Below are 27,808 nucleotides of genomic sequence, written 5' to 3'. Positions count from 1 at the left end.
TGGGAGCACCTGGCAGTCGGTTGACCCCTAAAACGTGTGAATTTCGCGGTTTCTGATTGGTCAAATCAGAGTCGCTTTTGGCCTTTGTTGCAGCAAGATGGCTGCCAGCGACGGGAGCGGAGATGGTTTGTTTAGTTTTTGATAATTTTGTCATTTTTAGATTCTTTTTTTTTTTTTATTATCCTTCGTCAAGTTTTATTAGAAGAATGTTAACTCGTGATAGAGTCGGTTCGTAAAACCACCAGCAAAACCTTCTATAGGCTTCCCGTTTGAGGCGTCTTTAGGTGCTGGTACAAAGAAAACTGACTATATCATAATCGTGTGTGTTAACGACAGCGAATATGGACAGCTTTCTTTGTTATCCCATTATGTACATACATGTAGGAATGTTGCTCACATATGTTTTGCTAAGACGTTGACAAATTTTTGGAAGCGAGGTCAAACGAACAGGCAGTTATCATTTGCCTTACGCAACTGGCGCTAACCTCCCCACCACCACCACCACCACCACCAACAACAAACATAAACTTCTTGCTCTGTTTCGCAGTAAATTGTGGGTACGACACGAGAGTGCGAGAATGAGACAGAAACAAGACCCATGTTTGTTTTGTCCCCACGCCAGATCTGAATTCACATGATGTTCTAAGTAACAGACATTTTATAAGTGCAAAGCCATGTGGTGTCAAGGTGCGGACCGTATCCTGGAGCCGCTGTGTTTCCCAGAGCAGCCCACCGATCCCGCTCCCGGCGGTCCGGCGGACTCCCGCCGTCCCGGTTCACCTCGCGGCGGAGCGGAGACGCTCTCGTGTCTCTTCTGCCCGGAGTCGCTTCCTGCGACGCAGGAAGACGTCCTCCTCAGACACCTCCTGCTGCAGCACAACTTGGTCATCGCCGACGTTAAACTCGTCGCAGACCTTCCAAAGTAAAGGTTACACAAAAGTCTCACCTGGACGTAGGACAATTGGGCACACGGTATATTTAACATTTCTTGTTTCCATCTTTTCCCTCCACACAAGATATCTGCTATACTGGAAAGGTCGCTTCTTGGAGCAGCCCATCACTGATTTTTGCAGTGAGATCAAGACCAACTCCACCGGGCCCGTGGGTGAGTCCCCAAACGGGCGCATTTGGGCGCGTGGCACGTGGGATCGCGTGAACGTCCGCTGACCTTTCAGAGAAACAGCAGAGTTACTTCCTGCTCTGCGACATCCTTCCCGAAGACCGCGCCCTGCGAGAGAAGCTCCAGCAAAAGCGTCTGGTGAGGTGTCGGTGTCGGTGTCGGTGTCTGGCCTCTCCTCCTCTTCTCTTTACTTTTGGCCAACTGCGTCCTCAGGAGACGGCGCTGGAGCAGCAGCAGAAGGAGCGAGAAGACCGCAGCTTCAGTCGCGTCTGCATGTTCTGCAGCGACGAATTCGCCGGGAACAGGTCGGACGCGTCCGGATGTCAAACTCAACCAAAAACAAAGACGTGAAACCGTCATTCTCACGTTCGGCCTCGACGTGTCACTTGTCGGTAACTTTAAAGCAACTTGAAGCAGAACTCGGTGGTGTGTTGCAGGTTACACACGGAGACACGATAGCAATAGTCACGGGCGTATCGTCTTTATCCTCCGCGAAGAAAGGCCGATGAGGTGGCTCTGAGATGTCTCAATCAAAGCCCAATAAACGTGCGTTGCACAAATCGTTTTACACTTGAGACGATGCGACTCCACGTCATGGAAACAACGAGTCCCTCCAAGCTATCGTCACGGCGGACAGATAGCGAAATCTTCTGCTATATCGCCGTTCTTGCGTCGCGGTCCCGCTGCGTTGCAGATTTGTTACTTTAGTTATTTACAATCTGCTTTAGTGGCTGAGTTTGTGTGACAAGGCACAGAAGGAGGTTGCCTCTCGTGGTCGGAGCAGCTTTAGTATGGCGACAAAGAACCGCCGGCACCAAATATACACTCGGGACTTCAAAAAACACGCGTGTGCCAAGTCATTGAGCGATGAATGTGGACCAGTGAGGTGCCCGTTGTCTCGAGCCATTCCCAACCTTGTAATTGTGCCGTCAGCTGCCACGGTGACGATTCAGCAAATTAGCGAGACAAGTGATGGCGGGCGCTTGAGCGAACGTGCGAACCTCTTCCACGTTTGACGAAAGAGGTGAAAGCACTTCGTCCCGGCACGGGGAAACGCGAGAAGAGAATGGGACGGCACGACACCGGCGACAACTAAATGTCGTCAGCGTCTTTTGCCCTCCACTAGATGTCAGCGCTGAGCCGCTGAGCATGACGATATTCCGCTTTTGAACAAGGATGGTGAATGCGTGCGTCTTCTCCCGGCACGATGACGACGCCGCCGCCGCGACCTGTTTTCAGGGCCGACCTTCTGAACCACATGGCCCGCGAGCACGCGTTCGGCATCGGGCTTCCCGACAACATCGTCTACTGTAACGAGCTCCTGGACACGCTGCAGAGCAAAGTGGACAAGTCGGTAGACGCGCTGGTCACACTTTTGGCGGGGGTGACGACGTCGGGGCGTAACCGTGTCTTTGCCACGATGTCAGCCTGCAGTGTTTGTACTGCGAGAAGACCTTCAAGGACAAAATAACGCTGAAGGATCACATGCGCAAGAAGGGCCACCGCCGCATCAACCCCGCCAACCGACAATACGACCGCTTCTACATCATCAACTACCTGGTAAAGTGGCGTCGCCGCGCTCAAGCGTGTCCGCAGTCGCGAGTCCGCATTCCGGAAACTTTCCGCGCTCAGCCGCGCGTTGCTGTCGCGGCACACGCCCAGTCCAAAAATATCGCGTCGCTTCAAAAAAAGTGGAAAAGTCTGCCGACGGAGGCGTTGCGGAACCCTTTGGCCGAGCCAGCGAGTGTGTCCCGTTGAAATGAAGTGAAAAATAAATGCTGTGCAATGTCAACCCGAATGGGCAAAGATCCCTTTCTGATGCTCAGACCTTGCTGACAAATCAGAGTCAGTTTAATTGAGTCTTTTCCAAACGGTAACGTTTACGTTCAGCGCGGTCCGCCTCCCACAATGCAGTGCAACGGCAAAGACGCGCGTTTTTGCGGCTCGCGGGAAAGCCCGACGTTCGAAACGTTGCAAAGCCAAAACATTTTGCAGTATTTATTTGGTTGGATTTTGTTTTTGGAGTACGCGGAGAGCAATAAAAACAAAAACAAATCGGGGAGAGGCTGCGAACGGGCCCCAATCGTGTGACCTCCCGTCGCCAGGAGCTGGGGAAGAGCTGGGAGGAAGTCCAGAGCGAGGACGACCGCGAGCTGCCGGACGACAAAGACGAGTGAGCGAGTCGCCGGGCGAGTCGGCGGGCGTTCGAGCGCCGCTCTGACGCTTCCGTGTCCGCAGCGACTGGTCCGACTGGCGCGCTCGTCCCTTGTCGGCCGTCTGCTTGTTTTGTGACCTTCGGTGCGACGCCGCGGACGACGTCTACGCTCACATGAAGGTATTTGGGGCCGGTTCTGATGGGCGAGCTGACGTGTTTCGCTTTTTTTTGTGGGTACTTTTGTTTGTCCCCCTAACATCTTGTGCACGTTTCGCTTTTCCCCTACCTGTACTTTGAAAAGTTATCGTTATATTTGCAGCTTGTGTGCTGAAATGCTTTTGCACTTCATGTGCATGTCTCAGCACTTTTGGACAAATCATCTTTTCTTCACTTTTCACGCACGTCTACTTTGGTCTAAGCTCCACGTTTGATTCACTTCCTGATTGTGTCCCCGAAACATTTGTACTTTTATTTATTTTTACCCCCCACCCCCACATCCTGCGCGTCTCAAAACGAGTCCAAACTATTTTACTTTGTCAAAAGACGAATTAATGAACGCCATCGCCAAAGTGCGTTAATTGTGCTTGCTGCTGCTCCCGGCGTGCCCACCTTTGCCGCGTGGGGGCGGTGCGAGGCAGACGTCCAGATGCGCTGTGTTATGAGACCTCTCGAAGCTCCTCAGTACGGCACTAATATCGGATGTTCTATGCAGAGGATAAAGCTGATGTGTCTGTGAGTCCTGTTCCCAACGCCGCATGTTCGGCGTTGCGTGGCAATACTTTTGCCTGCTTTCTTAGTTCTCGTTTATTTTCTCCAGAATGTTCACGACTTCGATCTCCAGCATCTGAGGGCCGAGCTCAGTAAGTCGGCCGACCGCGGTCCGTCTTGCGCTCCCGTGTCTAAGAGTACCGTCGGACCTCGCGGTCAGACCTGAGCTTCTATCAGCAGGTGAAGGTGGTCAACTTCATCCGGCGCCAGATCCATCAGAACCGCTGCCACGCCTGCCGAGACCAGTTCGGCTGCCGAGGCGACGTCCTGAGACACCTGCGGGAGCGGCGGCACGCCACGATGCTGCCGCCCGCCGCCGCCTGGAACCAACCGCAGTGAGCGGCGCCGCCGGGCCCGGACGCGGGAATCCCGAAGCCGTTCCGTTGGTTGCGTGACGAAGCCGCGTGCGGCGCTAACGAGCTTGGCTGCGGGTTGTTGACGTGATAGTTTTGTTTGAACTTGCTAAAATGCTCCTGAATTGGGACAAAAGTTAAATACATATTTACAAGTTAGACGATTGTAAACAAATCCGTTGTCGAGCTCTCACGGCCGCTTTGATCCGGTTTTGTTTGCCGTTCACTGGAACCGGGACAAAGCGGTGAGACCTACGCAAGTGGTTTGCGCGTGGCGTGCCCGCCGTTGCCGTCGGGGATCGCCCCCTCCTCCCCTCGCGCTATTTCAGAACGCCGGCTCTTTGAAAAGTATGCAAACACAGATTAGGATATTGATGGCAAACATTTTTCAAAGGTAATGTACAGGAATAATCATACCAATCTGCGTTATGGAGTGAGCTATGATGAAAAATCTGATCATAAATCTTTAATCTCCCCTCGCAAAGCACCACCGTGTTTTGCTAAGAATGGAAAGAAATTAGTGGGACGACAGATTATGAATAATTTGAAAAGCGATATATGACCCGAGTGATGGAGAGAAGATGAATGGATATTACATACGTGAGAGGTGAGGTGTTGTCCACTTGGGGTCGCTCTCCCCACATTCCACACTTGTCACACACATCTGTGACTTGATCAGGGTGCCTATGAAATTAGTTCCGTTCATCGCGTCTGTTTGGTAGGAGAAATTCACTTTGCTAGTTTCTTTTTTTTTTTTTTTTTTGACCAAGTAATTGCTGGAGGCGTCGCAAAGGTTTTTGTCGCTTTTGAAACGGAGCTCCTCCCCATTGTGAGCGTAAGAAGTGCACCTTAGCGAGAATGCGCGTTTTACCTTTGGAAGCCATTCAAAAGGTCAAATGCATTGCCCTGACCCGTTTCCCGTTTTGTCCGGCATGACCCGCTCAGGTACTACTTCCCCACCTACGAGAACGACGCCTTGTTATGCGCGCTGCCCGATAGCGACGGCGAGGAGGGCGACGGCGGGCCAGCGACAGGAGACGGCGCCGGAGAGCGAAACGCGCTCGAAAACGCCGCATGAAGCTCACCGCCCGCGTGCCTCCTTGACGACTGGCCCCGATCGGTTCTTATGTCGGCAGGTTGGCTGCTTTTGCCTCCGTCTATCCAGACCAGTCATCGTTTGTTTGGAATGGAAAGATATATATCAAATATGATTTTCAGATAGAAGCAAAATGTTGATGATCAAATGAGCATAAAGTATTGTTGCTGTGAATGACTGTTCATTAATCATTGCATAAAGAGCCGCACACTTGTCCGCCTACACAAACAAACAAATTCACTGAATATTTTCCCTTTTGCTAGGTACTTTAATTTTGGGGGGGGGGGGGGACAAAAATCAAAGATTTTTAATAATAATTAAAAAAATCTATTTGGAACTTTTGGAGGGTGTTTCCCAAGCAAGTGATTGAGTGACTTGCAAAAAAAAAAAAAAAAAAACAGGCAGTACACTTTCATGCTGAAATAATAAAAGCAACTAAGAGATCCGACGATGTCGTTTGGCCTTTCGTATCTTTTGCTCCTAATTGTCACCGCGGTCTCCAGCAGGAGTTTTATTATGAAAGAGCAGCGTGGGGTGGGTGTACGAGAGGAAGGGTTACGCTGTTGGATTTGGGGGCCCGGGCCCCAGTACATCTTCATGTCTAGCAACGCCCCTGCTGCCTAAATTGCGCTACGCACGAATGTTGAAGAAATGTTGCAGAAAATCGCACCGCGACTGCGGCGTGGACGCTCGTCCGCGGTCTGAAATAGAGCCGGGGTCCCCCAGAGTTGTCCCGACCCAATTGACGTCCGGTCCCCGTTCGCAGTTTCCTACAACTCCGCTTTCCCTGCGGAAAACTCAAAACTACCGGGATGGCTCTTATCGTGAATGGAAAATGTCAACTATCTGAAGCGTAATCATGCTCAGAAGACCTTAAAATCCCCCCAAAATGGAAACCTATCATCCATCCCGTCGCGTCACTTGGATGGCGGGAGGTTGGCTGCTTGAAAAGTAAATCTTGAGGCAACAAAGTTTGGGCACCCCAGATGGTGTGCAAAATTCTGCCACTCTACTTCGTTATGACGTGTTGCAGTGACGATTTCACAAATCAGCGCAAAGCCGATAGGGGGTGCTGTTACTCTCGCCGTGGGGCATCGAGTCACAGGATTGACTGGACGGGTTGACCGGCGTCATATTTTTGGTATTGAGCGTGATGACGACAATGGCCGCCAGCCGACGGGACGGGAGAGTTTGCGACCGGTTAGCCGTCAGTGAGGTTAGCGGATGCTAACGCAGTTGGAAGCGAGGACGCGGTGACCAAAGGTAACGGCCACATTTGCTCTTTTCTTTTCTTTCGTCTTCCAGCCCGTCCTGGACGCTCGTTGCTCTTGGTTGCCGGATGCTGGCGACGGCTGTTTGTTTTAGCTGCTAATGAGGCTAATTTTGCAAACTTCCGGGCCCGCTCGGGATTGGCCGAGTCCCAACTCGGCACAAGCTCACCCGAGTCGACCCTCCAAAGCATCTGCGCGTCGTCTTTCTTGCACCTGTCGTCTTGCTAGCTCGTTTTTGCTGCTGCCATACTGGACTCCAAATGATCGCGAAGCTAATGCCTAATCACAACAATCGAGGTCCACGCTGAGACTTGCAAATAGGACGCAGATGTACAGCTTTACCAATAGATGAAAATATGTTTCATCTATTGACCTGCGTGTATTGGAGACTTTAAATGGCCCTTGTTTATATTTACCCCGCGATTGCCAGTTGAGGCTGTACCCCGCCCCTGGGGTCATAAAATGTATTCAATTTGTTCGTAACTCCTTCAAGTCAAAATGTAATATTTAGACTACTTTAAGCTGCTAAGAAACAAGCAACGGTCACCATCACAAAGCCTTTATAAACTGCATTTACAATGAACTCCTGAGGGCCTGCTACACACACACACAAAAAAAAACAACAACCCTTTTTTAGAAAATTGACCGGTTTGTGTGGTTGTGTCTGATCATCTCCCGTGAGCTCACAAAACTTTCTACACCAGCAAATTGGGGAATGGGGGGGGGGGGGGGGGGGGGAATCACATTGAGAGGAGACGTCGTGGCAGGAAGTAAAGCTTCCGAAAAGACGTGCACAACTGCAGCAAAATAAAACCGCACGTGACAATATGGATACGGGTCCCATTTTAGTCCTCTATACAATATGGGACTAAAAACTGACAACTTCATAACACGGCTTAGACTACAAAATAAATTTGCTCTTTCATTCTTGGAGACTACTGGCAGTAAATCTGACCGCATCTCAGTCAGACCGTGGCAATATTACGTGGTATTTATTATGATTTCACTGCATCCTGTCTTTTACGCGCAGGGAGCTGTCAACTAAAATAGCCACAAGCAGAAAAGCTGTCACCGATGAAGGTGACACGATACAGCCGTTAGCATGGCGATGACAGCAACAGTGCGTCTGGCAAATGTTTTGTGTCTGTGTGGGGGGGGGCCCTGCAATAACGGCGTGAAAGGTGTGGTGGTCGTCTCAAAAGAGGATTGAGGTACATTGAGCCAGTCCCGGCACTTGTTCCGTGTGGACGTAAAGGTGCCGGCCTTCTGGCCAATCACGTGCGGCGAAACGTTGACAACGGCAAACGCGGGAGGTCATCCCACGCCCACAATACCCAATACTGTTGCTCCACGTCCGGGCGCACTGTCGGGGAGATGTTGTGGAATGTCTCGCTACTATCCAAAGAAACGAAACACACATTTGGGCGTCGCTGGCCTATTGCGGCGCCATATTCCGCGCCGGAAAGTCAATTATCATCACCAAAAATGTGACTCTGGCTGATGTGCAATGTCTCGAATACTTATGACATTATCCTGAAAGTAACACGTGCGGTAGTACCTCAACTTATGAACGTCTCTAGTGACAAAAAAATCAGTTTCCGAAACTCCTCCTGGGATAAATATTGTCTGTAGTTACCGAGGAAGATTCAGGATAGGAATGGAAAAAATGGCGTCCCCCAAATTCCACCGAATGTAAACATCCCGTATCTTGGTTTGAAAGTGGCGCGATAGAGCCGCCCTCCCGTTGGCCATCGCCGGAGCATCCCGCTGGCATCCCACTGGCTAGGAATGATGTCAAAAGGTACCCACGATGCTTTTTCTTTCCCGTGGCGGGTGGCTTGGAAGCGATTAGACTATTTACGTGTAGAAAATGCTTCTACTTGTGAGAAATGCTCATTATGAAATCAATTTCATAAGTGGAGCTATTTCTTTCTGTGTAAATGAGGGCCAGTTAACGCTGGAAAGAGAAAAGTTTGAAAGCGCTCGCTCGGTCTCAAGAGAAATCCAAACAAAATCCCAGAAAGGAAATGAAATGACACGCGCACAAAAAGTGAAACTCATTTGGAATCATTTCATTGTCCTTGCAATGATGCAAAGTGTTTTCATTTGATTTCTTTTACGGGGCTCTCACCCACGCGGCTGCTGTTGTGAGCGCGTCCCGTCACGGGGTGGGGGGGGGGGGTCGGCACGTGACCCCACTCCACGCTTGCACCTAACCGAGGAGCAGGAAGTGGCGCCATTCAGCCGGAGCGTGTGAGACGAGCGAGGAGGTGAGTGAACGGATGCTGGCGGCGTCTTGGCTGTCAAGTTACACTTCCTGTTTCCTGTTTCCTGCTTCCTCTTCTTGTTGCTGAAACGTGTCAAATCCATTTGACTCAATTATGGGCTTTTGGGGGGGGCGGGGGGGGCCTTTGCCAGTCTGTCGTCAGGCTTTTGTCGCATCCTTCTTTAAGTAAGATCTCCATTTCATTTCATTTCATTTCAATCATTTTGCGTCGCACTTGTCCTCACGCGGCCAACATTTAGGCAAACAACACCCCCCCCCCCCACCGCTAAAATACTCTTTCATTATCAGATATTAACGAAGCAGTCGAAAACGTTAGCGAAAGAAAGCGGCCGACGTGTGTTGGGTTTCCCGCCCGACCGTGTGAGGAAGATCGCCGTCTTCTCTTTTAGTCAACGCGTTTTTCTCCATCAGGTGGCGCACTTCCGATGGCGACGTACGACGAGAACATCGCCACGAACCCGTTCTTCGTGGCCCTGGAGAAGCTCAGGCCGGACCTGTGCGATCGCGTGGCCCGGCTGCACGGCGTAGTAAGAATTATTATCATCCTCGTCGTCATCCGAAGCAGAACCGGCCCCAAACTTCAACCTTTCAAGTTGCTCCTTTTTGATATAATGGCTGTAACAGCCCCCCCCCCCACCCCCACCCCCACCACCACGGGGGCCGGCCTTGTTCTGCAGGGGGCGGGGGTCCAGTTGATGCATTCCTTCAAAATGTCACCAGTTGTATGACTTGGCGAAAAATGATGACACCGCGTGAAGATGGAAGCAACTAGTTTCTGTTTCCAAGTCATGTGACGTAATGTTCTGGAAGGTGGGGGGGGCTATTTCAAAGTTCAGTCCACTCTTGCAGAAATGAACAGTTGAACATTTTTAGCCAAGTCCACAGATCCGAAAGCAAACTTGTTTTTTGTGGCAAATATTTTCCTCCCAGGCTTTCCCCCTTCAACACAGTCGCCGCTCGACTTCCCAACGTCTCTCGTGAGAGAAAGTTCGGACACGGAAGTCGACGCTTCTGCGCTCAGGTCGCGCCTCTGCCGGGAAGAAAACGGATGACCAAATGTCTCCTTTCAGACTTCCCACGAGCAAGGCGCTCCCACCGCGCTTGAACGTGACTGCCGCTTGAATTGACGGCGGGTTCTGAATGAGCCACGGCTTGTCCTCGCGCTCGGGTCGCTCGTGGACACAAATCCGATTGGCTGCTGCGAAGTTGCGCCGAGGTCCCGACGTGGCTCGGTTGTACTTCCGACGTGGCCTCGAAAGAACAACGTGGGGCGCGTGATCCGAGAAGACGCCTTCGATATCACCAGTTTTGAATTAACACGACTAATTATGAATAGATGACTTAGTGTCACGCTGACGACGCAACGGTGCAAGTGCGCTCGCCTGACTTGGGTGCCGGCGGTCTGCTTTCATTTCCCGCTAAGTGACGGCGTCGACGTGGGCCCTGCGACTGACGGGGGCGACCGCTTCTGGGTGTAGTCTGATTTGGGCCCGAAGTTAGCTGGGGGAGGCTTCGGCGCGCCGAGACCGTAACCGGGACGAGTGGCTCTGAAAATGGCGGGATGGGAGGACTCGTTGTCGTTTCGCAGTCAATCGCTTTCATTTCCACGCGCAGTAAATGTAGCGAAAAACATCAATGGATTTGCACTCCAACCTTGGCGCTCTGACAGCCACGCGGCACCTTATCTGCGTGGGCCTCGGGAGCCGAGTTGCATTTCCTTTCGTTTTGCTTGCTCCGTTTGACTTCTTTATGCTCCCGAATCAACCTGCAAAGCCAGCAAAATTGGTTGTGGACTGGATTGCGTCTGGCCACAAAACATTCATTTTCCACCTTTGCGCAACTGACAAGTGGAAATACCAGCTTGCTGTGTGGGCCTTATGTGAACGCAAAAAAAAAAACCCCAACCCGGCATCAAGTTACACAGGTCAGTTGATTGTTTTGTTCGTATTGACAAAATCAGCAATGAACTCCGTCAAATCAAATGTTGTCAGAAAGGAGAGAATAATTCTCAGGTGGTAGCAGAGAATCCCAACACGTACCGGTCCGTACCACGCATAAAGTAAGATGACTTTGTGTCTGACCCCTGACGTAATGCTCTGGCTTTTAGGATTCAAACGTGCAGCCGGAAATGCGGTCCATTCATTTTCGGGATCAAACTTCTCTAGAACGTCCCCCCCCCCCCCCCCCCCCCGAGCCCTGCCGTTCCATTTAAGGAATAAAAATAAAGTCCCGCGATTTGAAAGCAAAGACGTGAAGGGCCAGGGGCGGGGCCCTCCTCCGTCCGGTTCTCTGATTGGCTGTTTATTGTACCGCTTCCAGCGACAAAATCGGCAACTAGCTCCGTTAGCTCATCACTTTTTTTCCCCCGCAGGTTCTGGTTCCGTGCTGCGGAAGTCTAGATGGCAGGATGGTGTCGGAACTTCACTTTGACAGCTACGTGCTTCAGCCCGCGGACGACGCGTACCGGACGGCTGACGGAAGGGTTGGCGGTTTTTTTTTTTTGTTTTTTTGTTTTTTTACCACCCGCTATAAAGCGTAGTCGAGGAAACGCTCCGCTAAAAATCCCGCAACGCCTCGCGCGCTTTCCACGCAGGAGGTCCGGATCGAGGACGGGCGGGTCCTGCCGGAGCCCGGCCGCCGGCCTCCGGTCTCTGTCCCCATCCTGTTTGAGGAAACCTTCTACAACGCGAGGGAGGAGAGCTACCGCATCCTGTGCATCTCCGGCCCCGTGGAGGCGGCGACGGGGGTCCCGGCGAGGGCGCCCGAGGCGGCTTACCGCCTCGGGAACCTGGAAGAGGTCAAGGAGTTCCTGGGCCCCCACTGCCACAAGTTGGACAAAGTCATCGTCAACTTCTGTCAGGCCTTCGACGAGCACGACAGGAAGGGCCTCAGGCACCACATAGTAGGAAACGCTCGCGCTTCTTGCCGATCGGTCACGTGACGCGTCGCCCGTTATGTCGTCACCCGATGTGCGCGGATGGATGGATGGATGGATGGATGGGTGCGTGTTAGGTCCAAAGCACGGACTTCTCGCTCAACGTGGTCCCAGGAGCTCACAGCACCAGGATAGAATGATTTTTTTTTTACCAGAGAGTTCGGGGGAAGAAGGACATATCCTCCACAACCCGCACGTAAGACTCTCTCCGAGCCCCCCCAAAACCACACATTTTATTGAGTTTCACACATGGTTCAGGTTTCACAAGTTGTTATACAGAGACAGTTAATCTTCTCAAGGCCGAGTGTCCTCTGAGTGGACACAGTTCGTCGTGTTCACAAGAATGCAGCTATCCTAAATTTGCAGTCACCTTCAGCTCTTCAACTTCCCGTAGACAAACAGCCCTGCACGGCAACAGAGTCATTCAAAGAGATTTTCTGACACGTGAGGAGATACATTTCACGGGCCTCTGTGAAACGTGTAAGCTTATCTTACAGCGCGTCCGTTCACGCCGTGCCCGAGTCAAGACAAAGACGCCAAGCTTTGGCACCGTTGCTCTTTTGTGGTCACTTTTGTCAAACACGTTTAGGTTGGGTGAGCGACACTTTAGCGGCCGCTCAGCACTCTCACGTATCGGATTTATTTCCGCATGGGAAGGAGGCCTCGATGGGGATTGCCGAAGGAATCAAATGTCGCATCGGGGCAAAAACGTGGCAGTCCACCTGCGGCGGGTACGCACTCCAACTCGCGTGACGTGACGATATCACCGTTCTGAGGTCCCGGGTTGGATCCCGGCCCCGCCCGTGCCTGTGTGGCTTTTTTTTCCGGGTTTTTTCCTCCCACGTCGCAAAAACATGCGACGTTCGTTGGACACTCTAAATTGGCCCGAGGTGCGATTGTGAGCGCGACGATTGTGCCCTGCGATTGGCCGGGAGCCAGTTGAGGGTGTCCCCCAACCGCCGCCTGCCTGTTGACAGCTGGGATGGGCTCCAGCACTCCCGCGACCCTTGCGAGGATAAGCGGCAAAGAAAGTGGATCTATATATGTATGTGTGCATTAGACAATGCGAGACCGTTGCCACGAGCCTGATGATGCGTTTGCGGTGACAGGACTCGGCCCACGGCCTGTATACGCGGTGTCTTCGGTGTGTGCTGCGAGACGCTCGCCCGGTGAGTACCGAAACATCGACGGCGATCGTCATCTCCTTGGCGACGCCACGGTAACTTTGCCACGCCGCGCAAGCAACGTACGTTGCGCTCTTGATTCGTGGGATTATCATCGTCGTCGTCGTCGTCGTCGTCCGCATCTTATCGTTGTCGGAATGGTCTGAAGATCGCGTGGCTACAAAAGCGGATCAAAACCGCGAGAGAAGCCTTCTGTTTTCGTGATCTTCACGGTCCTCGCGGTCTTCGTGAGCCTCGTGGCTCTCATCCCCTTACAATCTGGAGATTGTCAAGCTTTCAAGCTGCGGCGTCGGCGTGACCTCTCACGGTGACGTCCCGCACGGCACCGTCACGATCTTGACGCGCGCGTGACGTCCCGCGACGTTCGGGTAAGTCCTCACGAGCGTCACGCGATGTCGTCTTCGTCGTCGTGACGTCCTGTCGCTATTGTCGCAAGATTCCCGTTTGCTCTCGCGCCGTCGATGTGGCACGGCGGCGTCTGAGCGTTCCGTTGACGTTTGATGATGATGATTTTCTCACGAAATCCAACTGAGCTGCCACAATGTCGCGTCGTGATGTTGTCGTGCTGTGTTCAGAAGGTTCTGGCCGAGCAGGAGGTCCAAATGAGTCTACTGAAACAAGCGGTGGAGGTACGGCAATGATCATCAAGCAAAGTTGTGTTTGTCTCATTTTCATCAAATTGGATGACCGATGGTAACGGACGGAAATTGCACCGTGACAATGTTGCCGTGCTGCGTTTCTTTCCTTTGGCTAAACGTCGTCCAGGCGTGCGTGAAAAGTTCTTTTGTTCCAAAGACGATTTTGGCCGTTAAGGCTGATTCTGATTCTGATTCTCGGCCCACTAAAAGTCAGTCGAGTTCATTTTGCAACGCTGAAGACAAAAATGCATCACGGTAACGACTGTAAGCCACTTCCAAAGGTTGCTCAGGTGATCCCAACTCCTCCTTTCAGGGCTCGTCTGCATGGAAAAGGCAAATCGATCCCAGTGTCATAAGTCGTGGAAATATCCGATAAATGGCAAAATTCTTCGCCCGAGTTTGTGCTCAAATGTTTGCTTGATTGATTTTGTCCCCTCCCTGTTCGCCGTTCTTGATCCAACGAATTGCTGCGCCGCGTTGACCTCGGCAGGTCTACGTCCATCACGGGATCCACGCTCTGATCTTCAACCTGGTGGGAACGCTGGAAGCCAGCCAGGTGGGGGGGGGGGGGGGGCGGAGCCTGACGCCGGCGGCGACGCGCCGCCAGACGGCCGCCCGACTCTTGAGTTCTCGCTTGTGTCCGACAGGATGCCGCCTTCAACAAGATGACCAGGAGTCTTCACGAGCTGCAGCACAAAGACGTCGGCGTCAAAGCGCACTTCAGGTGGGCGGAGCCCAAGTGGAGAAAAATGATTTTTTTTCTTTCTTTCTTTCCGTTTTTTTTTTTCAGCATCTTGTCATCTGCCTTTTAACCGAGATTCTGGATAAAAGCAAGCAGCCCGCGAGTTTTATGACTTTTATAGTTTTTGTTTTTTTTTTCCAACTAACCAGCTTTTATTTTGGTCATCTGACGTGTTTTGAGCGAATTCAAGAAATGTTTCCATTTCTTCCAAAAACGGGACCCGATTTCAATTAGAGCGGTCAGAAAATGCCCAAAGAAGCCGACGGCGGGCCAAAGTAGTTTTGAAAATGGAGTCGTTCTTCTCTTATTATTTGTTCAACCGAAGGCATCCACAAATAGCAGCTTTTACTTCATCAAATGATCAACATAAGATAAAAGCAATTAGCAGTTTTGGAATAAAGGGCACGTCCGGCCCGAGCGATGTCACAGGGGCAGAAAGAAGAGAAGCCGAGACCAGAAGGCGCGTTTTGCATTTGATTTAACTGCCGTCTGAACATCTCCAACGTAAGCCGCTTGTTGCTTTGTGAAGTGTCCAAATGTTTGTCCTGCGACTTTTTCACCGATCCCAACTGCCCGTCTTGTTGCGCTTTCAGCATCAACTTGTCTCGCGCCAAACGGGAGCTGAGTCAACTCAACCAGCAGACGTCGCCCCTGCTCAAGCTGCTTTGCCTGCGCAGAGCGGCCTTGGCCGCCACCCGCACGCCCTCCTCCGCAGGTAGAGTAGACTGACCCCGGCCCCCGTCGTCGATCCTCCCCGGGACCCCAAACACAGCGACAAGAAGAGATCCGTGTTCGTGCTTCACGTTTGTTGTCGCGTGCCATTTGCCTTTTGTCTTTTTTCGCTTGCGTTCATTTTTGCGTCGTCGGGCAGGGTTAGCGGCGTGCGCCGACGACCTGCTGTCGGTCATCCTCTACCTGCTGGTCAAGATGGAAATCCCCAACTGGTGAGCGGCGAGGTCACCTTGGCGGCCGGACCCCCCCCCCCCCCCCAACCGCGTGAACTCTGCGCCCGCGTCTTCGCAGGATGGCCAACCTGAGCTACATGAAGAACTTCTGCTTCAGTCAGTCCAGCAAAGACGAGCTGAGCTACTGCCTGAGCACTTTGGAGGCGGCCGTCCAGTACGTCAGCCTGGGAAAGCTGCGCTGCTCGCTCTCGGTGCGCAGCCCCCGACGCCCGTCGGCGCACGAGCGTCGCGGCCTCGTGCGCGCTCACGCAAAATGTGCACGTGTGTTCAGGGCTGCGCCGAGGTCAAGGTGATGGTGGAGCTCGCCAGCGCCTCCGCCGCGCCCATCAGCCGCTTGTTCGAGGTCCGCGCCGGAAGGTTCTCTCGCCGGGCTCCGCCTCCGCCGTGCGGCTCACGCGTCTTTTTTGCGTGTGCGCTTTGTGGCCGCCGCGCAGCACATCGCCGACGGCGACGAGACGGCGACGGAGCGTCTGCTGAGCGAAGGCGAGAAGCGAGAGGTCGCCTTGCGCCCCTGCCACCCGCTCTGCGCCTGCGACCTCTGTGACCGCCGACTGTCCGGGTCAGAACTTTTGTCTCGTACCATCCCATTAGAGATGAGCCATTGGGGTTCCAAACCATTCCTGATTCGGATACTTTGGGTGGGGTCAAAAAAGGTCCAAATCTTAAACAGCGATGACTAAAATGAACATTTCGGGGGGGGGGGGGGGGGGGGGTTCTTCAGAACCAGGCTAAATGTCAAACCTATGAACTAAAAGGCAACGTGTGTGGACTCAATATTCAAATTTCAGCGAAAAGTCAAATATAGCATTGATTTTAAAATATATATATATATATACATATACACATATCTATTTGGGACTCTTTCATCACCTCAAATGGTACAAGTTAGAGTTTGACTTCCCGTCTTTTATTTTGACGGATTTGCACCAGAATCAGCATTTTGGCACAAAGACTGAATTTTTAAAAAGTCTTTATTTCTTTTATAGGGACTGTTCCAATTGACTCTCGCTTCTTGATGCAAACAAGTGCTTCCCGATAAAAAGTTTCTTTATTCCAGTAATCCATGACATAAAGGGAAAATCATATATTTGACATGTCAGTCAACGCCTGACATGCCAGCAATTGGGGTGTCGTGCGAGGAACTAATCTCGACGTGAAGAAAAAATTGAGTCAATCTGTGTGAAGGAACGGCGCACACAAGTTCAATTCAAAATCAAGGTGGAAGGATTAGTTAGTTAGTTAAAAAAAAACGCACGATTTGCAGGATTTGCTATTGAAGTCAAATGTCCAGCGTGAGTATTTGCATCGTCTGATGTTTTGTTGTCAAACGCGTGGTTGATTCCAAAATCCCCTTCCGCAGTGTGAATCCACTTTTTTTTTTCGTCCTCCTTCGTTCACAATTCATCAAACGCGCTCATCGAGGTGACTTTGAGAAAGTCACGGAAAGCGTTTCGCTCCCGCGACGTTTTGAGCGACGCCTTTTGTCCTCTGAGCGTCGGCCGCGCACAAGCGATCGCTCGGCTGTCCGCGGCGACCGTTTTGATGGACTCTGCTTGCGTTCCAGGAAGCCCGGCGTGACGGCGCGCTGCCGAGACCAGCGAGGGTACACGCCTCTGCACGTCGCCGCCGTCTGCGGTCAGCAACTTCCGTTTGATCGCTTTGCCGGGGGGGGGGCGGAGGGGGTTTATGTGTGTGTGTGTGTGTGTGTGTGTGGCTTTTGCGTCAATGTGCACGACTGTTTACAAAAAGCAGAGTCATTTTTTGGGGTGGCTTCAAGTAAAGGAGCATTCGTCGTCGTCGTCGTCCTAGGCCAGGCGCAGCTGATCGACCTGCTGGTGTCCAAAGGGGCGTCGGTCAACGCCACCGACTGCCACGCCCTGACGCCCATGCACTTGGCCTGTCGGAAGGGACACCAGGGAGTCACGGTCAGCATCCACGCACGCACGCACGCACGTCGTCATATTTCGGAGGCGGCTCGGGAAAAAAGGTTGCGCCGAGTCGCGCCGGAGATTTTCGCGCAAATGTGTCACTGATTCCAAATCATTGCTTGACGTAGACGAAACGAAGCCAAAGCAGACCGATTAGCTCGCAAATACAAAGCGGTCAATGCCCAGCCAATTTCAAATCATATCCGGCTTTTGAATATCGGGATGGCGTCGTTTTTTAAATAATGAGCCCCGGCAACTATTGTTTAGAAAGCAAACTACTTACGGAGCAGCACAAAGTTAGAATTGGTCTGACTGTTCAGATTCCGTTATTTTCTGCTTAGTATTTCATAAAATATCGTTTTTTTTTTTTTTTGCCTGACGACGCTCGCCGCCTCAGCAAAAATGGCCGACATCCTCAGTTAAACGCGTAACGCGGTCCACCTCTGAAAGAACATCCATCGGTCCATTTTCCAAGCCGCTTATCCTCACAAGCCCATCCCGGCCAACTTCTGGACTACGCCCTGAACTGGTCGCCGGTCGGTCGCAGGGCACGTATACACCTTTTTCCTAACCTGTCGGCGGCGGTGGAATTTTTTCCGTAAACGCCAGCTGGGTACGTAAAATGTGAAAGTTTTCCCAATTGCCCTTGCGCAGGTTTGACTATTTTAAGCGGGGTCCCACGAGAAATGACATTTGCTTTGAGGGGGCGGGACATTTGTTGAATGATCGAATCCACGTAACGGGAGTCCTGATCGATGTTGCCTTTGCGCAGCTGCTGCTGTTGCACTACAAGGCCGACGCGGACGCTCAGGACCACAACGGCAACGCGCCGCTGCATCTGGCGTGCACCTACGGACACGAGGACGTGAGTCGCACCCTTCCTCCGACTCGCGCCTCAAAATTGTTTGCAAATGCGCCAAAAGAGTCTTGGTGGTCCACATTTCGCCGACGACAAGTTTGTTTTTGCCGCGGAAGACAAAAGTGGCAGCCCTTTGCAATCGTCTCAATTCATTTTGGAGCAATGACTTGTCTTCCTTTTGCGTGTTGGCCAAATTGCCCCACGGCGGCCGAATTCACGACGCGGTTTTCTCCGGTGGTGCCGGTTAGGTGGAATGGCCTCACCTGCAAATTGGCAACTCCACCAAGCAACATCTGGCATGATGTTTTGCGCTTCGTAGTTGCTTTTCGTCGCTCGCTCACGTGGACGCAAGCAAGCGGCAGCTCGAAACGAAGACGCAAAATAGATGTCGACGACGACGATGTCGTTGTTTGCCTTTTCCGGTCCGGTCCGGTCCGCCGTCAGTGCGTGAAGGCGCTGGTCTACTACGACTCCCAAACGTGCCGCCTGGACCTTCGCAACGACAAAGGCGACGCGCCGCTGCACTTGGCGTCGCGCTGGGGCTACGAGGGCATCGTCCGGGTTCTGCTGGAGAACGGCGCCGACGTGCACGCGCTCAACGACAGCGGCCGCACGCCCGCCCACTGTGCCCTCAACTCAAAGGTCGGTGTGCCCGTGGCAGCAAAAGTGCCAAAGTTGAGCCCCGCTGGCAGATGGCGCAACGCGTGTGTGTGTGTGTGTGTGTGTGCGCAGGTGCTGACGTTGTTGCGATCCACGCAGACGGAGCGACGGCGCCCAACCGGCGGCGGCGTTCATGTCAGGACGCCCGTTAATCTTCTTCCGAGCGCTGCGCCTCAACATCTGCTACCGAGGGCGGGTCCTCCCCACTCGGGAGGCCAACCGACACAGATGCATATTATTATTATTATTTTTTATGTGTGTGGGGCCAACTTTTGGTGCCTCCTCCTCATTCTGTTTTTGCACACTCGTTTCAATTCATTGCGCATCCTTTTTTTTTTTTTTAAAGCGGAGCCTTCAATTATTTTGGGATATTCATAAGATATTGATGAATTTGAAAGGGCAAATTTGGTCAGTGAGGCGCAGCGACTTTGTTCGATTTCATTTGAAGGCGATTGCGTTTCAAATGCGTGTGCTCCTCCCCTTCCTGTCGTCGCCCCTCCCCTCAAGACGTCCGACCGCAGCGCACGCCGCACGTCCACGTCCAGCGCGTCGTCGTCGTCGTCGTCGTCGGCGGCGGCCTCCGAGCGCCAACCCGACAGAGCGTCGGCGCGACATCGCCAGGTGGCGCCGAAACCTCCAAATGTGAAAACGAACGCGGGCGAAGCGGGTCACCGTGGTGACCGCCACGCGTGTGTGATCGACAGGTGGAGAAGCTGCTGCGGGCCGTGGCCGACGCCGACGTGCAAATGGTGACGTCGACGCTGTTTCTTTCTTTTTCTGTTTTCCTCTGGCACGCCACCTCTTTTTCTTTCATCTAAATCTCCATCTTTTTTTCCACTTCTTTGTCTTTTTTGTTTTCTTTTCTCACTCTGCCGTTCTTCCTCCGCCGCTCTCTATTTTCCCCTTTCTTTGGTTTTTCTCTTTAATTTGTCTTCTGCTTCCCGTCTTGTGTTTTCCTTTTTTCTCCTCTTGCCCTGCCGTTCTTTTCTTTCCGTCTTTGTCCGACGCAGGTGCGTTACCTTCTGGAGTGGGCCGAGGAAGACGAAGCGGCGGACGCGTCGTCGTCGTCGTCGTCGCCGCTGTGCCATCCTCTTTGCCAGTGTGCGTCGTGCGCGCCGGCTCACAAGGTGACGACGCAAATCTGGAAATCCAAAGACTGACGAGTCGGCCCGTTTCCATTCGATTAGTTCAAAGCGATCGTGTGGAACTTTTTTGCCACCGCCGAGCTCCGTGGAACGGCGCTGTCGTCGAACGCAATGGTGCGCGCGTGTGTGTGTGTGCGCGCGTTTCCAGGCGGGCGCAGTCGCGTGCGGCGCGTTGTCCGTGACCAGCGCCAACGTGGACGGCGTGACGCCGCTCCACGTGTCCTGCACGTACGGCCACGCCCAGCTAACGGCGCTTCTCGTCCGCCGCGGCGCCGACGTCAACGCGCGCACCGACCGCAAGGCCACGCCCCTTCACCTGGCCAGCCGGAACGGCCACCTGCAGGTGGGCGCGGCCTCTGCCGGCCCATCCAGAGGCGTCGAGAGGCCTTGACGTTTGTGTCTTCAGGTGGTGAAATTCCTGCTGGAGTGCAACGCCAAGCTCAACAAGAAGGATCGCTACGGCAACACGGCCTTGATCCACGCCTGTCTCCACGGCAACGTGGACACCGCCGCCGCGCTCGTGCAGGTGAGCGCGGACCTGAAAACGACTTCCCGTGCGTTGAAGTTGACCTCTGCGGATCTCCCCGGGAGAGGGGCGGGGGGGGGGGGGGTCGGTCATTACTAGGAGATGCCACAAGATGGCAGCGAAACGCTTTCAAAAAAGTCATAACTGGAATGAAAAAATGCCAAGTGAGGCATTTTTTCATCCTTTTTGTTGCAAAATCCTTTGAAAGCGCGCAAATGGCTGCTCAATGAAACGGTAGAAACGTCGGGCTGGCTTTTGGGACGTTGATTGCACGTCGAGGGTCATTTCATGTCGTTTGTGTCCGTTACATACACGCCGGCGGCTTTCAAACAATCGCGAGCGGAACGACTTCATTTTGCCACCCTCCGTTTTTAGCTTGTTTTGTTCCTCCTAAAAAATGTTGTCGTGCGCACGCACGCACGCACGCACGGCCCCCGATCGGGTTCGGACGTCTTCCTTCTTCGCTCTGTGGCGGCCGTGCGGTCCGCCGGTCTCTTTTTTTTTTTTTTCCCCCTCTTCCTCTGGTGTGTGTGTTCAGAGCGAGGCGCTCGTCAACGTACGCAACGCTCAGGGCAACACGGCGCTGCACTGCGCGGTCCGGGCCGGCCACCGGCCGCTGGTGGACGTGCTGCTGAGTGCCGGCGCCTCCCCGCACCTCCGCGACAAAAAGCACAGGACGCCGCTGGACGCGGCGTACCAGCGAGGCGGCAAGGTGACCCCCCCCCCCCCCCCCGCGGCCAACCGACATGACGCGGCGCCGCCTTCTAACCTTGTCGCGTTGCAGAACGTGGAGATCGTGCGATCGCTGCAGAAAGCGGCGGGGCTGTCCCCGGACGACGGGCCCATCAAGCTTCTCTCCGTGCCCAGAGGAACTCTGGGTAATGGCTCAACTTGGCGTTTTTGTCGCTCTGCGTCCGTCTTTTTCCTCCCACTTGCAAGTTTGAGTGAATCTGTGGAGGGCGAAGGTCAAGTTTTGATTTGTTGATGGGGGAAAACCCAAAATGTACCTCGTGATAGGTGGAGTGGATTTATTGCCGGACAGCCTCATAATTGTCACTGTCGTCATTGGATTCATTCTTTTTTTCCTCGGTCTTCGCTTTCAATTTTTTTTTTCAGTTCATTCACACGAGCGCCTTCGTCCTTTTTTTTTTTTTTTCCCAAATGCGGCAAATTCTGTTTGAGGCTCTGAAAGGAACCAAAAAAGAGCAACAAAGCCTTTATTTCCCAGTCAAAGGAGAGCAATCCATATTTTTCCAAAAAGTTGAGCCGTCCTCTGGGGCCAAATTCAACAGCGTGGCCGTTTCTCTTTTCGCAACGTGTGGACGATTTTTATTTCACTCCTTCCGCTCGATGCGTTTCAAGTCGTCTCACTTTCTTTTTTCCAGCAAAGTTCAAAGTTTGCATCACGTTACAGCGACTTTGACTTTTGGGGGATTTGTTTTGGATGAACTTTTGGGCCTTTTCATGTCAGGCTTTAGTTTTGCACTTGGAGGCCGGAGATTTACGGGTTTTTTTTTTTTTTTGCGGCGCGACTTGACATCCCAAAATGGGAGGCGCGCGCTGTTGTTAATGTCGCTAACCCGAGTGCAGTTTGTTTGGAAGGCGTTTTCCTTCCTCTCAGCGTTGGGCCTGGCACAAGCGGTCCCGTCTCTGAGCTGTTTTTGTCCTTGTTTTCGTCAGCTCACTCGTTGGTGCAGCATCTGAGGCTCGGCGATCACGCGCGACCCAAGACGGCCGCCGGCAGGTCGCGCCGTCCTCTCCCTCCTCGTCGCCTTCCTCCTCCGTCGTGCGCGTTTGACGTCCTCGCCGTTCTTTTCTGCAGGATTCCGCCGGAGGTGAAGAAAAGCGGCCGCGGTCCGACTCGGCGCTCGGCCGCGCCCGGGCAGGTGGGTCGGCTTCCTCTTCCTGTCCCTTTCGCTGAGCCGGAATGAGAAACAAACTAGCATGATGCTAGCGTACAATGTGAATCCAATGCAGTCGGCCTCAAGGGAAGTAGCGTCCATATTCCCGCCACGACGACGACGACGGTGACTTTGAGAGTTTTATGTGTGAACTGACCCACGTGCGTGCGTGCGTGTGTGTGTGCGTGCACGCAGGCGAGCCCCGACGCCAGGAGGCGACGGCCGCCGCGCCGAAAGACAGCAGATGCGATCGGAGCCTCCGCAGCCGGCCGGAGGGGGCGGGGCCCGGACTCGGGAGAGGAAGCGCCGGAGACGCCGATCGAAGCGCGCGTGGAGACGAGATGTCGCCACGACGACGGGGGCGGCGCGGCGCTCACTACGTCGTCGGTTGCATCACGCAGACGGACGCCGGAGCGGCCGTGCCGCGACGACGCCTCACGCGCCGACGCGGCCGCCGTCCGACACCCGCCCGTGTCGAGTGACACGTCCGACATCAACCTCACAGATCTCAGCCTCCGAGACGCGGTCCTTTCCGACGTCACGCCCGACAGCGAAGACGCAACCCTTCAGTAAGCCGGGCCGCCCCCCGGCTCCGGGGATCACACCCGCATTCGGGACGCACCCATTTCCGGCATGGGACCTTCTACGAGACGCGCCCCTTACAGTAAAAAACTTTTCCAAAATGGCGCTTTGATTTTTCGTCCGGGTTCATGTCCGCCGTCCTTGGCCGAACTTTGCAAAAAGTTCTTGATGACCTCAAATTTCTGTCACCCGACGGACAGCAAACGGCGCCAGCCAGTTGGGCGACTTTCCGACTGTGCAGCCACGATCCCAACGACTCACATTCAAAGCGGGACGCTCGTCTTGGTTCCTCATCCCAAATAAATTTGGACCCGAGTTCACTTTTTGGTTAAATTCCCCCCACACACACACACGTCTGACTTTTCCTTTCCCCTCGTTGACGTTTCCACACGACAAATCTCAAAACAGTTTCCTTGAAATGAGCGATTAAAACCAAAAAGAGGATTTTTCTTGTCAACGTGCAAAGGAAATCGCAAGGAGGAGCGACGGCGGAAGCAAAATAAGCAAGTGGGCCGACGACGTGAACAAAATCTTCTCCCGCTTCTGCGAGGTCGGAGGTCAGAGGCGGGAGTCGACTTTTACTTTGTGGACGACGGGAGAGCGGAAAGTACACGTCGCGTTTTTCCGACGGAGTCCGAAACGCAATCGGCGACCTCGCGCCGTATCTGCGGTCGCTCGTACTGTTGCGGTTTTGCTTATCGCGGCGGAGCAGCCGTCGGGCCTCGTCGCTTTCCCGGCCGGTTAATGATTGGCGTGGGGGGGGGGGGGGGGGAGGTATCCGGCGCCATCGTTCGGACATGAAGAGGCGCGCGCTGGGCTGCTTCCTGGCGTTCCTGTTTTGGGGCTCGGGGACCGTCGGGGGCCCCCGCCCCGACGCGACGGACCAGGAGCTGTTCTGGGGCGCCGACCAGTACCACTTGGCCGTGGTTCTGCCCGCTGCCGGGATGGACTGCTTCTGGCACTTCGCCCACCGGGGCGAGAAGTTCTACCTCAGCTTCACGGTACGACTTTTTCTCCACGACTGGCGCGACCGTCGTTGGGCTGCCGGCGCGCGTTTACTTGTTGTGCCGAAAGTCATCCGCTCCGCTAGTCGCACTGCCCGGCGCCGGTGGGATGACCGCTGTGGAATACGCGCACTTGGTTAGGGTTATGCGGGCAGAAGTGGCATAAAGAAGGTGTGCTGTGAAGCGGTGCAGCACTTGTGACTTACTAGTGCTTTTTTTTTTTTTTTTTTTTTGGGGGGGGGGGGGGGACAGGCCCAGTGGGTGACGGGCGTGGGCCACGACCGCCACCTGTCCGTCACGCTCAACGCGCCCAGCGGCCTGCTGCTCTCCACCGTGGACGACGCCCACGGTCAAGTGGACCTGGACGCCCGCGAGACCGGTACCGGCCGTACTCAAGTATTTGCCGTTTGTCGACTGCCTGACCCGGCGCCCGCTCGCTGGTGTTTTGTCTCGTCGGCTTCGGCGTGCGCGACGGCGCCGGTGCGTTGTTCCACGTGTTTTTTTTTTTTTTTTTTTGCTTTTCAGGCTTCTACCAGATGTGTTTCAGCAACTTCCACAACCGCTTCGGCAGCATGCAGGTCGCCCTCAGCTTCGGGGTTTACTACGACCGCCCCCCCGAAAAAGAGCAACCGCCAGACGCCTCCGCCCGGAAACTCAACGACACGCTGAGCGTCATCGAGGTGCGCCGCCGCCGCCGCCGTTTCGGCAAAAGTGATACCAGAGCGGCTCGTTTTGCTTTCAGGCGTCGACGCGGCGCCTGGAGAACGCCGTCTTCCACATGTTTCGTCACTACAACCACGGCCGCGTGCGCCGCGGGGCCGACGACTTCCTGCTGACGTCCGAGCGGGGTCGCGTCGGCCGCTGGTCGGCCGCCCTGGCCGTCCTCGTGGTGCTGGCGGGATACCTGCAGCTGCGTTTCCTCCAGAGGCTCTTCGGACCCGACGCCGACGCCCGGCCGCGCCCGTGCTGAACGCTTGTTTTTCTTTTTCCTTTTCACTCCCTGTAGTAGAGCACGGCAATAAAGTCGCATTTGAAACGTTTCACACTGAACCAAATTGCTTGGCCCAACCGCTCCGTGTCTGCTGTCCGAACAGCGACTGATTCCCCCTCGCTCGGAAGCACCTACCTCGGGTCAAGAGCTTCCAACGTGCAGCTACGCGCCCCCTTTTTCCGCGAATCAAATAAACGGCCGGCAAGCGAGTTGGAGCGTTGGTCACGTTGGGTCGGGGTCCTCGCGTTGGCCGTGTTTGGGTGCAGGCCACACGGAGGATCCGTGTGGAATAAATGAAAACGCCATTCATACATTCCAGCCTTCACGATTTTTTAAAAAAAAAAAAAAAAAAAAAAGCATCCGGGAGATGTTTTGCCATTAATGGCGGGAAATTCACAGGGTGTATCCAATTTGCCAGCAGGTGGCGGCATTGTCGTCAAGAGGGGCACGTTTTGAAAAGATGTCAAGTGTTGACGTGCGGAAAGGTCAAAGGTCCTCGCAGCCTTCAGTCAAATCAAAACCTTTGGAGAACTTCAACACGTTTCCTTTGGAACACCGGATCAGGACTTTTTGCGCACCTTTGAAGAAAAAAAAATTCTTGCGATGAGGCGAAGAGGTCTGAAAATTCCATCACTTTCATTTTCCAGCCGCTCGCACGCAACCTCCCAGGAAATAAAAAAAAAAAAAAAAGCACTCTTGACAGGATCGTCGAGAATCACAAGTCGACTGTCGCTTGCCGGTTCTGGTTCTCTTCGGCCTCACGACAAATAAGGTGATGTGTTGTACTTATTTTTTTTTTTTTTGGTTGTTTTTATTTCTGTCAATTCTGATGTTGTGACATTTTCAGGCGGCTCTTTCTTTCTTTTTCAACTCTCGACATTTGCGCTTGCAATCGTTTTGAGAAGTGTGTGAAAAAAATGTCTTTGCTTGGAAAAATGTCTAAATGGAAATTTAGGCAGCTAGATGTGAACGTTATAGCTATATTAAACGTCAATCATAAAACAATCCTAAGTCCAATTGTACACAAGAAAACATTCATGGACGTCTTTTGTTTCCATTTTTTGAATGCCGCAGAACAAGATAGTCACAAAGCTAATCCATCATACCGTAACTCAAACGTATTTCAGAACAAATTTCCTGAGATGGCAGCAGTACACTTCCATAAATTGTGCAACAAACAAAGAAGAAAGAATTTTCCTTTGACTTGGAACCTTTCAACGCGCCACTCGATTCCGTTCCGAGACTGGCCCGCAACCTGAAACTCGGGGCGGCTTTGTATTGGTTTTGATTCTCCTTTTTGCTGGTTTGTGACGTGGGACTCGTTTGCAGTTGCAGGCGTTCGGCAGCGACCGCGGAACCGCCAACATGGAGGAGGTGAGTGACGCGTCTTTCTTTGGGACGTGCTCAGGAAGCAAAGAGGAACAACCGCACATTTCTTTCTGAAGCAGAAGAACAAGTTTACATTCTTTCTCCCCCCCCGGCGCCGCAAAGCTCGTCGGGAGAGCCTCCCGCCTGCCAGCCTGCCGTTAAAGTGCGGCCCTTTCTCGTCTTCTTGTATTCGGCAGGTGTTGCTTACGAGCGTGGAATCAGTGCTGAGCATGTGCACGGAGGTGTACCGAATGGTGCGGACGGCAAAGTCCAACAAGGCCTTGTGCCAGCAGGTGGGCGAGCGCGTCCGCAGCCTGGAGAAGGTGGTGCTGAGCATCAAGCGGCGGCCCGACAACGCCTCGCCCGACGTCAGGGACGCCCTGGTCGACCTCAGCCGAACTCTGACGGACGCCGCCGAGTTCATGGGCAAATTATCCAAAGCCAACAAAGTGCTGCGCGTCATCAAATCCGGCAGCAACGAGTCCAAGCTCCAGGAAGTGGGCAAGAATCTCAGCGAGGGGGTGCAGCTGCTGTCCGTGGCCCTGCAGATCAGCCACGGCGACACCCTGCGGGACTGCCTCGAGGCCGTCGTCTCCGAGAACAGGGCGACGGAGGACGGCGGCGGGGCGGCCGGGGGCCCCGCCCGCCGGTCCGTCGTCTCCGAGAACAGGGCGACGGAGGACGGCGGCGGGGCGGCCGGGGGCCCCGCCCGCCGGTCCGTCGTCTCCGAGAACAGGGCGACGGAGGACGGCGGCGGGGCGGCCGGGGGCCCCGCCCGGCCGTCCGTCGTCTCCGAGAACAGGGCGACGGAGGACGGCGGCGGGGCGGCCGGGGGCCCCGCCCGGCCGTCCGTCGTCGCCGAGAACAGGGCGACGGAGGACGGCGGCAGGGCGGCCGGGGGCCCCGCCCGGCCGTCCCCCGTTTTCACCTTCCCCGGCGGCGTGGCGCCCCCTCCCCATCTGATGGTCCTCCATCCCGTCTACCAGGCCCCCACCAAGACGGTCACCTCCACCGTCATCAGCTCCAACCGGGTCCCCTCTCAGGCCGCCCTCAGGCAGGTTCGCGCCTTGCTGCGGCAGCAGCAGCCCACTTTTGCCGCTGGAAGCTTCGTGACCAACACTTACTTCATGTGATCGCCACGACGGCGCCATACGTACGTGGCGTCTTCAACGTTTAGGCTCAATCCGAATTCCCTGTCGAGTTCGCCGCCACCGGTTCTTGGAGGGCTCCCCTCTCCTGACCCCGTCACGGACAACGCGAGGCGGGACCGGAACCGAGGAGAACCGCATCCTCCCGGTTCACGCTCACGCTCGGGCCCACGTTATCGTGT

The 27,808-nt window shown here is 54.0% G+C and overlaps 4 protein-coding genes and 1 long non-coding RNA gene across 12 annotated transcripts; 4 read left to right on the top strand and 1 right to left on the bottom strand.

Annotated features, from left to right (window-relative positions):
• Positions 1 to 3: 3 nt before the first annotated feature.
• Positions 4 to 5,788, top strand: znf277 (zinc finger protein 277). Of its 2 annotated transcripts, none has more exons than XM_061840640.1 (12): positions 4 to 125; positions 688 to 922; positions 1,017 to 1,105; positions 1,176 to 1,258; positions 1,334 to 1,425; positions 2,360 to 2,470; positions 2,548 to 2,680; positions 3,226 to 3,293; positions 3,359 to 3,455; positions 4,093 to 4,135; positions 4,221 to 4,378; positions 5,342 to 5,788. In XM_061840640.1, exons 1-12 carry the CDS (start codon positions 98 to 100, stop codon positions 5,393 to 5,395), a joined length of 1,191 nt encoding a protein of 396 aa, XP_061696624.1. In that variant the 5' UTR covers positions 4 to 97; the 3' UTR covers positions 5,396 to 5,788. The 2 variants fall into 2 exon arrangements, with proteins under 2 accessions (XP_061696624.1, XP_061696623.1); XM_061840639.1 differs by having other exon boundaries at positions 4,204 to 4,378.
• A 646-nt stretch (positions 5,789 to 6,434) lies between these two features.
• On the top strand, positions 6,435 to 23,430 carry ankrd27 (ankyrin repeat domain 27 (VPS9 domain)). 7 transcript variants are annotated; one of them, XM_061840606.1, is made up of 28 exons: positions 6,451 to 6,755; positions 9,462 to 9,577; positions 11,422 to 11,532; positions 11,644 to 11,952; positions 13,046 to 13,154; positions 13,745 to 13,798; positions 14,298 to 14,363; positions 14,455 to 14,531; positions 15,143 to 15,264; positions 15,421 to 15,493; positions 15,573 to 15,668; positions 15,786 to 15,857; positions 15,949 to 16,073; positions 17,079 to 17,149; positions 17,267 to 17,439; positions 18,215 to 18,307; positions 18,746 to 18,943; positions 19,034 to 19,096; positions 19,469 to 19,582; positions 19,666 to 19,710; positions 19,972 to 20,088; positions 20,255 to 20,449; positions 20,513 to 20,632; positions 21,171 to 21,344; positions 21,417 to 21,510; positions 22,313 to 22,376; positions 22,455 to 22,518; positions 22,729 to 23,430. In XM_061840606.1, exons 2-28 carry the CDS (start codon positions 9,476 to 9,478, stop codon positions 23,104 to 23,106), a joined length of 3,279 nt encoding a protein of 1,092 aa, XP_061696590.1. In that variant the 5' UTR covers positions 6,451 to 6,755; positions 9,462 to 9,475; the 3' UTR covers positions 23,107 to 23,430. The 7 variants fall into 7 exon arrangements, with proteins under 7 accessions (XP_061696596.1, XP_061696590.1, XP_061696595.1 ...); XM_061840609.1 differs by having other exon boundaries at positions 6,488 to 6,755; positions 17,324 to 17,439; XM_061840608.1 differs by having other exon boundaries at positions 6,500 to 6,755; positions 13,095 to 13,154; positions 15,573 to 15,705.
• LOC133511771 (uncharacterized) lies at positions 22,422 to 25,423 on the bottom strand. Its single transcript, XR_009798028.1, has 3 exons — positions 25,246 to 25,423; positions 25,024 to 25,119; positions 22,422 to 22,549 (listed from the first exon to the last, which is right to left on the bottom strand). It is a non-coding gene; the product is annotated as an uncharacterized LOC133511771 (long non-coding RNA).
• On the top strand, positions 23,698 to 25,159 carry tmed6 (transmembrane p24 trafficking protein 6). The gene is made up of 4 exons (XM_061840653.1): positions 23,698 to 24,116; positions 24,372 to 24,498; positions 24,645 to 24,799; positions 24,862 to 25,159. Exons 1-4 carry the CDS (start codon positions 23,913 to 23,915, stop codon positions 25,087 to 25,089), a joined length of 714 nt encoding a protein of 237 aa, XP_061696637.1. The 5' UTR covers positions 23,698 to 23,912; the 3' UTR covers positions 25,090 to 25,159.
• Positions 25,424 to 25,612: 189 nt separating the features above from the next.
• On the top strand, positions 25,613 to 27,611 carry LOC133512554 (uncharacterized). The gene is made up of 3 exons (XM_061842292.1): positions 25,613 to 25,882; positions 26,440 to 26,484; positions 26,676 to 27,611. The coding sequence occupies exons 2-3, from the start codon at positions 26,476 to 26,478 to the stop codon at positions 27,609 to 27,611; spliced, it is 945 nt and encodes a 314-aa protein (XP_061698276.1). The 5' UTR covers positions 25,613 to 25,882; positions 26,440 to 26,475.
• Positions 27,612 to 27,808: the final 197 nt, after the last annotated feature.

This window comes from Syngnathoides biaculeatus, chromosome 14 (assembly GCF_019802595.1).
Source record: "Syngnathoides biaculeatus isolate LvHL_M chromosome 14, ASM1980259v1, whole genome shotgun sequence".
Taxonomy (NCBI): Eukaryota; Metazoa; Chordata; class Actinopteri; order Syngnathiformes; family Syngnathidae; genus Syngnathoides; species Syngnathoides biaculeatus.
The sequence above is the reverse complement of the archived record's forward strand: the minus strand, read 5'-3'. Positions and strand labels throughout refer to the sequence as shown.